The 8,271-nt window shown below is 59.5% G+C and overlaps 1 protein-coding gene across 1 annotated transcript in view; it reads left to right on the forward strand.

The window, feature by feature from the left end:
* Positions 1-1,110: 1,110 nt before the first annotated feature.
* LOC139232823 (GDP-fucose protein O-fucosyltransferase 1-like) overlaps positions 1,111-8,271 on the forward strand; it is a 10,723-nt gene continuing 3,562 nt past the window's right edge. Inside the window, exons 1-4 of the mRNA XM_070863317.1 lie at positions 1,111-1,468; positions 3,826-4,048; positions 6,983-7,104; positions 7,972-8,154. Coding sequence (XP_070719418.1) covers positions 3,907-4,048; positions 6,983-7,104; positions 7,972-8,154 — 447 coding nt within the window. The 5' untranslated portion in view covers positions 1,111-1,468; positions 3,826-3,906. The remainder of the gene's footprint in view (positions 1,469-3,825; positions 4,049-6,982; positions 7,105-7,971; positions 8,155-8,271) is intronic.

Raw genomic sequence — 8,271 nt, forward strand, 5'->3', positions numbered from 1 at the left:
CCTCGTGGGACTGCTCGACCAAAGGGGGGGGCCATCGGCCGGCCCGGGCACACGGGCGGTCGAGGGGGTCGTTCAGCCCGACTGCCTGCCTCTCTTCCGCGGTTACACCCGGGCCGGGGTATCCCCCGGGGACGGAGCACGCGGTGTCCACCGGTACGCTAAGCGGCCTTCCGCGAGGAGGTGGGCGCCGGAGGCTACTGGAGTGCATCGTCACCCCCCCCCCGGCAACCAAACTTTAATTTGATTCAAGTTGACTGTCCAAAGTTTAATTTGTTTAATGTGTCGGTTTTAGTGCCCCTTTAATCAGGGGGGCACTTGTGTTAATGCTGAACAACAACAAAAATAGTTGTACAGGTATAAGTACTTGAGGAGGGTAAAATGTGCAGGGGGTAGGAGGGGAGGGAAGAGCAGGGGAGTGGAGGGAGGAGGGAGTGAGACTATTTGCACCGGGAGAGAGAGCCGGCACAGGCACGAGGGGCCGAATGGCCTCCTTCCACGTTGTGTGGTCCTGTTCTATAAAGTAACTGTTATGTGTTAGGTGGAGAATTTGTTGAGGAGGTAATATGGGGAGGTGGGGAGACCGTTCAACTCGAGCCTGTTGCGCCGTTCGGTCAGTGACTGAGGTTGTGACGGGTAATGAACTAGCCGGCGCAGGCTGTCGCGTGCTGAACCGTAGCTGCGCTGCGGCGTAAAAGACCGCTCGGCCGGCCGGTGAAGGTGGCGAGCGACCCCACGATGCCTGCTGGTCTGTTGGTCTGCGCTGGGCCCCGAGCCGGAGCTGGGGTTAAAGGAAGGGTGGGAAAATCCTTCCCCACTCCCCACCCCGCCCCGCTTTGAAAGGGGAGGACAGGTTCTGAGGCTACGATGCCTCCCTTTGCCGAATTGCCGGCCTGCATACGAAATTCGAAGTGCGGCCATTTAGTGTGGGGGGGTGGGGGGGAGGTCGGTCGTTGCCGAGATACGGTACCCTCCGCCCGCCCAGCAAGAGTGAGCACCTACAGGGTAGGAGGGGCCTGAAAGCCGGGAGGGGCGGGGGGGGGAGAGGTAGGGGGGAGGTGGGGGAAGCGAGAATCTATCCCACCGTGAGAGGGGCGAAAGCGCCCTGCTGATTGCCGTGGAGCCCGGACCCTGGCAAAGCTCAGTGGGAGTAGGATGAAGCCTGCCTTTGCCGAATAGCCAAGCTCACCCTGCGTAATATATCGCAAGTGGGGTGGGTGCGTATGCGGGCAGGTGTGCGGGGAGGGGGTCTCCTTTCATTACCAAACCCTTCCCCCTTCCCTTGCGGTCAGGAGCTTAGCCAGGGTAGAGGGGACAACTCTAGGGGTTGTGAGATAGCACTGAGCCACTGCAGTGCCCAACATGCAGGGGAACCCACACAGTCTCTGGGTAGAACCTCTAGTCATCATCATCGTAGGCAGTCCCTCGGAATCGAGGAAGACTTGCTTCCACTCTAACAATGAGTCCTCAGGTGACTGAACAGTCCAATATGGGAATTACAGTCCCTGTCACAGGTGGGACAGACAGTGGTTGAGGGAAGGGGAGGGTGGGACTGGTTTGCCGCACGCTCCTTCCGCTGCCTGCGCTTGCTTTCTGCACGCTCTAGGCGACGAGACTCGAGGTGCTCAGCCCCCTCCCGGATGCACTTCCTCCACTTAGGGCGGACTGGTCTTTGGCCAGGGTCTCCCAGGTGTCGGTGGGGATGTTGCACTTTATCAAGGGGGGCTTTGAGGGTGGTCCCTTGTAACGTTTCCTCTGCCCACCTTTGGCTCGCTTGCCGTGAAGGAGTTCCGAGTAGAGCGCTTGCTTTGGGAGTCTCGTGTCAGGCATGTGGACGATGTGGCCCGCCCAGCGGAACTGGTCGAGTGTGGTCAGTGGGGATGTTGGCCTGGTCGAGGACGCTAACGTTGGTGCGTCTGTCCTCCCAGGGGATTTGCAGGATCTTGCGGAGACATTGTTCGTTCGGAGCAGGCTCAAGGGGCTAGATGGCCTCCTCCTGTTCTTAATTCTTATGTTCATTGTTGGTGGTATTTCTCCAGCGACGTGAGGTGTCTACTGTACATGCTCCATATCTTTGAGCCATACAGCGGGGGCGGGTATCACTGCAGCCCTGTAGACCATGAGCTTGGTGGTGGATTTGAGGGCCTTTGTCTTTGAACACTCTTTTCCTCAGGCGGCCGAAGGCTGCACTGGCGCACTGGAGGCGGTGCAGTGTACAAGCTCCCCCGGTTAAGCAATGCCTCATTCTCATCCTTGTCAAATCCCTCGCCCCTTCCTAGCTCTTTAACCTCTTCCAGCCTGACAACTCTCCGAAGTCTCTGCGCTCCTCCAATTCTGGCCTCCTGAGCATCCCCCGATTTCCATCGCTCCACCATCGGTGGCCGTGTCTTCAGCTGCCTGGGCCCCGAGCTCTGGAACTCCCTCCTTAAACCTCTCTCCTTTAAGACGCTCTTTAAAACCTTTGACCAAGCTTTTGGTCACCTGCGCTAATATCATCTTATGTGACACTGTGAAGCGCCTTGGGGCGTTTTACTACATTAAAGGCGCTATATAAATGCAAGTTGCTGTTGTGCTATTGAACCATGGGGTGCACCGTCCACTCTTGTCCAATGAGCCCCAATCGCCGCAAACAGTGTCAAAGGTCAGTAAAGAATGTCAATTATCTATCCCTTATTACTGTCCTCTCTCGCCCAAAGATGCTGGCTGTCACAGGGGGTTATGGATCCCACAAGCCCCTGGGTTCCCTCCAGCTCCTCGCTCAGTCGTGTGCCTGCCAGCTATTCGCCCACAAAGGCATCACGGCCAAGCCTGATCCTGTCCCGCTACCTTCGAGCAAGGGTCATTGGATGGTGAGACGTCAGCTGATATCGCCCCCACCCCCTAACCCGGACACTGAAACCAGTTCTAGCCCCCCCCCCCCTCCGCCCCAGCCCACCTCTCCCCTCATGCTGGCTGAGAGTAACTAACATGGCACAGGACCCCGGACCCTCTGGTCTGTTTGGCTCGGTACCGGATTGACCATGTTCTCCGACGGCAAGCGGCTGTCCCTGGAGACGGGCCGGACTCTCGGGGTGTGCTGTGAGTGCGGTGGGTTTGGGAGTCACAGGCCGGCACACGGGAGCTGCGCGCACACGTGCGTGATCGGCAGCGGGACGATTCACTCGGCTCAAGGGATTCCGTGACAGGAGCAGGTCCCCAGGGCACCGGCAAAGACGGGGCACAAATGCTCACTCGAGGCGGTTAAAGGGGCAGGCCCCTCTCTTCAAAGTTTTTAAAGGGGCAGGCCCCTTTCTTCCAAGTGTTTAAAGGGGCAGGCCCCTCTTTCGCCGAGTGTTTAAAGGGGCTGAGGGAGAAGCGGGTGGGTCTGGGGGAGGAGATGGCAGGGCTGGGGAGGAGGGGGCGGGTCTGGGGGAGGAGAGGGGGAGGGATGTGTCTGGGAGAGAAGAGGGCGGGGCTGGGGGAGGAGGAGGTGAGGGGGCGGGTCTGGGGGGGGAAGAGGGTGGGGCTGGGGGAGGCGAGGGCGGGGCTGGGGAGGAGGGGGCGGGGCTGGGGAGGAAGGGGCGGGTCTGCGGGAGGTGAGGGCGGGGCTGGGGAGGAGGGGGCGGGGCTGAGGGAGAAGGGGGCGGGGCTGGGGGAGGAGAGGGCGGGTCTGGGGGAGGAGAGGGCGGGTCTGGGGGAGGAGGGGGCGGGTCTGGGGGAGGAGGGGGCGGGTCTGGGGGAGGAGGGGGCGGATCTGGGGGAGGAGGGGGCGAGTCTGGGGGAGGAGGGGGCGGGTCCGAAGGCCCCCGATGTCTAACACGATCCGACCTTTGGTTTGGGCCCCGACAGGCACGGCGAGCGACGAGAGGACGGCGACGGCGCATGTGACTGAGCCACGGGGTCCTGAGGCACGCGGGAGCGGAGCGCGAAATGAGCGGGAGCAGCGGCCGCCCCCTCCTCCTCCTCCTCTTCCTCCTCCTGCGGCGGGGCGAGCCTACCCTGGGCAGCGGGGCCGGTGACCGGCCGCTGGCGTGGGACGAGAGCGGCTACGTCCTCTACTGTCCGTGCATGGGTAAGTGGTGGCATGCCCGCCCCGGCCATATCCAACTCCAGCCGTCCCCTCGCTCCCCGGCCGCCCGACTCGCTGGGTCACCGGTCACTACCCACCCTCCCGGACCTCAGCTCAGACCCCACCCCACCCCCACCCTGCCCCCGAAGCAGCGAGCACCGGCGGGCTATTCGACTGTGGCGAGCATCGCAGCTGGCCCTCCACGCCAATAGCCACTACACAGGCCACTGTCCGTCCATAGCAATCGCTGAATCACGTAGAAGGAGGCCGTTCGGCCCATTGTGTCTGTGCTGGCTCTTTGAATGAGCGATCCAAATTGGTCCCACTCCCCACAATGCTCTTCCCCCATCGCCCGGCAATTTATTCATCAAGCATTTATCCAATTTCCCGTTTGAAAGTTACCGTTGAATCTGCTCCCACCGCCCTTTCAGGCAGCGCGTTCCCGATCACAACTCGCTGCATATATAATAAAACATGTTCCCTCATCACCCCCTCTGGAACTTGTGCCAATGATCTTAAATCCGTGTCATAGAAACATAGAAAATAGGTGCAGGAGTAGGCCATTCGGCCCTTCGAGCCTGCACCACCATTCAATATGATCATAGCTGATCATTCACCTCAGTACCCCTTTCCTGCTTTCTCTCCATACCCCTTGATCCCTTTAGCCGTAAGGGCCACATCTAACTCCTTTTTGAATATATCTAACGAACTGGCCTCAACAACTTTCTGCGGTAGAGAATTCCACAGGTTAACAACTCTCTGGGTGAAGAAGTTTCTCCTCATCTCGGTCCTAAATGGCTTACCCCTTATCCTTAGACTGTGACCCCTGGTTCTGGGCTTCCCCAACATCGGAAACAGTCTTCCCGCATCTAACCTGTCCAGTCCCGTCAGAATTTTATATGTTTCTATGAGATCTCCTCTCATCCTTCTAAACTCTAGTGAATATAAGCCTAGCCGATCCAGTCTCTCCTCATATTGTCAGTTCTGCCATCCCGGGAATCTGTCTGGTGAACCTTCGCTGCACTCCCTCAATAGCAAGAGCGTCCTTCCTCAGATTAGGAGACCAAAACTGAACACAATATTCCAGGTGTGGCCCTGGTTACCGACCGTCCTGCCACTGCAAACAATTTCTCCCCATCTACTCAAAACCCTTCATAAGAACCTAAGAATTAGGAGCAAGAGCAGGTCCAACAGGCCCTCCCTCAAGCCTGCTCCGCCAGTCAGATATAAGATATGGGCGAGGCCGCCATTTATTGCCCATCCCTAATTGCCCCTTGAGAAGGGGGTGGTGAGCCGCCTTCTTGAACCGCTGCAGTCCGTGTGGTCTTTGTCCTCAACTCCGCTTTGCAGGAGCGTTACAAAGGAGGTGAGAGAGGTGGAGAGGTTTAGGGAGGGACTCCCAGAGCTTGGGGCCCAGGCAGCTGAAGACACGGCCACCGATGGTCAGGCGATGGGAATCGGGGGATGCACAAGAGGCCAGAATTGGAGGAGCACAGAGATCTCGGGGGGAGTTGTGGGGCCGGAGGAGATTACAGAGATAGGGAGGGGCGAGGGCCATGGAGGGATTTGAGCCTCTTTCCAATCTCGTAATTTTAAAATCGAGGTGTTGCCGGACCAGGAGCCAATGTAGGTCAGCGAGCACAGGGGGTGATGGGTGAGCGGGACTCGGTGCGAGTTAGGACACGGGGCAGCGAGCACAGGGGGTGATGGGTGAGTGGGACTCGGTGCGAGTTAGGACACGGGGTCAGCGAGCACAGGGGGGTGATGGGTGAGCGGGACTCAGTGCGAGTTAGGACACGGGGCAGCGAGCACAGGGGGTGATGGGTGAGTGGGACTCGGCGCGAGTTAGGACACGGGGTCAGCGAGCACAGCGGGGTGATGGGTGAACGGGACTCGGTGCGAGTTAGGACACGGGGCAGCGAGCACAGGGGGTAATGGGTGAGCGGGACTCGTTGCGAGTTAGGACACGGGGTCAGCGAGCACAGGGGGTGATGGGTGAGCGGGACTCGTTGCGAGTTAGGACACGGGGTCAGCGAGCACAGGGGGTGATGGGTGAGCGGGACTTGGTGCGAGTTAGGACACGGGGTCAGTGAGCACAGGGGGTGATGGGTGAGCGGGACTTGGTGCGAGTTAGGACACGGGGTCAGTGAGCACAGGGGGTGATGGGTGAGCGGGACTCGTTGCGAGTTAGGACACGGGGTCAGCGAGCACAGGGGGTGATGGGTGAGCGGGACTTGGTGCGAGTTAGGACACGGGGTCAGTGAGCACAGTGGGTGATGGGTGAGCGGGACTCGGTGCGAGTTAGGACACGGGGTCAGCGAGCACAGGGGGGTGATGGGTGAGCGGGACTCGGTGCGAGTTAGGGCACCTCTAGTTTACGTAGGGTAGGAGTGCGTTGGTAATAGTTTTGAAGGGAAGCTTTCAGTACAGAGGGAAGGCCGATACTCTCTGGAGTTTAGAAGAATGAGAGATGATCTCATTGAAAGATTCTGAGGGGGCTTGACAGGGTAGATGCAGGGAGGATGTTTCCCCCAGGCTGGGGAGACTCGAACCAGGGGTCACAGTCTCAGGATAAGGGGTCGGCCATTTAGGACTGAGATGAGGAGGAATTCCTTCACTCAGAGGGTGGTGAATCTTTGGAATTCTCTGCCCCAGAGGGCTGTGGAGGCTCAGTTGTTGAGTATATTCAACACAGAGATTGACAGATTTTTGGATTCTAGGGGGAATCACGGGATCGGGCGGGAAAGTGGAGTTGAGGTAGAAGATCAGCCATGATCTTATTGAATGGCGGAGCAGGCTCGAGGGGCCGAATGGCCTGCTCCTGCTCCTAATTCTACCCCTTTCTAATCCGCCCCGCCCCTCGAGATAGAGACCACCATCCCGTTTGTATCGGGCGCCAATGGTCTGAAGCCTTTTCTGTGTTTTATTTAAACGCAGGTCGATTTGGGAATCAGGCTGACCATTTCCTGGGCTCCTTGGCGTTTGCGGAGATGCTGAACCGGACGCTGGTGGTACCTCCGTGGGTGGTGTACAGGCACCAGACCCCGCCCTACACAAACGTAAGTCTCCTCTGCCGTGTCTGTCAGCCGTGGCTCAGTGGGCAGCGCCCTTGCCTCTGAGTCAGGAGGTCGTGGGTTCGAGTCCCACTCCAGGGACTGGAGCACGTAATCCAGGCCGACGCTCCCAGTGCAGTGCTGAGGGAGCGCTGCTCATTCTAGCAGTCTGCCGTCACCTGTGGTGTTAGGGCTGAGCTCCCTCGACCCTGAATCTTCCACTGATTTCCCCCCCATTCCCCCATTCTCTCCCTCTCCATTCTCGACCTTTCCTTCATCTGCCTCTCCCTCCATCCATTGCTCCCTCTATCCTCCCCTCTCTCTCTCCCTCTATCTATCTCTCCCTCTATCCTCCCCTCTCTCCCTCTATCCTCCCCTCCCCCTCTCCCTCTATCTATCTCTCCCTCTATCCTCCCCTCCCTTTCTCCCTCTATCTATCTCTCCCTCTATCCTCCCCTCTCTCCCTCTATCCTCCTAGCTCCCTCTCCCTCTATCTGCCCCTCCTTCCCTCTAACTGCTCCTCCCTCCCCCTCTATCCTCCCCTGCTCTCTGTCTGTCTCGGGGGTAACGGAGGTTAGATGCCCCTGGGGAATAACAGAGTTGGGTGCCCCGGGGGGGGGTAATGGGGTTTGATGCCCCCGGGGAGGGGGGGGGGGTAACAGGGTTGGGTGCCCTGGGGGGTAACAGGGTTGGATGCCCCGGGGGGCAACGGGGATTGCGTGCTCCGGGGGGGGGGAAGAGGTAAAGGGGGTTAGATGCCCCTGGGGGGTAACGGGTGTTGGGTGCTTCGAGGGGTACCAGGGTTGGATGCCCCCGGGGGTAACAGGCCTGCCTTGAGTCCTGCCCTAAGCCGAGGCCTCTCCTGCCTTCCAGGCCCATGTGCCGTACACCGAGTACTTCCAGCTGGAGCCGCTGAGGGCCTTCCACCGAGTGGTCAGCATGGAGGACTTCATGCAGCAGCTGGCGCCCCGACACTGGCCCGCGGGGAAGAGGGTGGCCTACTGCTTCGACGCAGCCGCTCGCCGGAGCGCCGACAAATCGTCCTGCCCCATGAAGGTGAGCCTCGGGGGAGGGGGGACTATCTGTTACTAGGAGCGCAGGCACCAGGGGTACCAATGTACTGGGCATTTTGGGGGATTGGGGGTATTGGGGTATTGGGGTGGGAATTGGGGG

Source organism: Pristiophorus japonicus, chromosome 20, assembly GCF_044704955.1.
Source record: "Pristiophorus japonicus isolate sPriJap1 chromosome 20, sPriJap1.hap1, whole genome shotgun sequence".
NCBI classification, from domain to species: Eukaryota; Metazoa; Chordata; class Chondrichthyes; family Pristiophoridae; genus Pristiophorus; species Pristiophorus japonicus.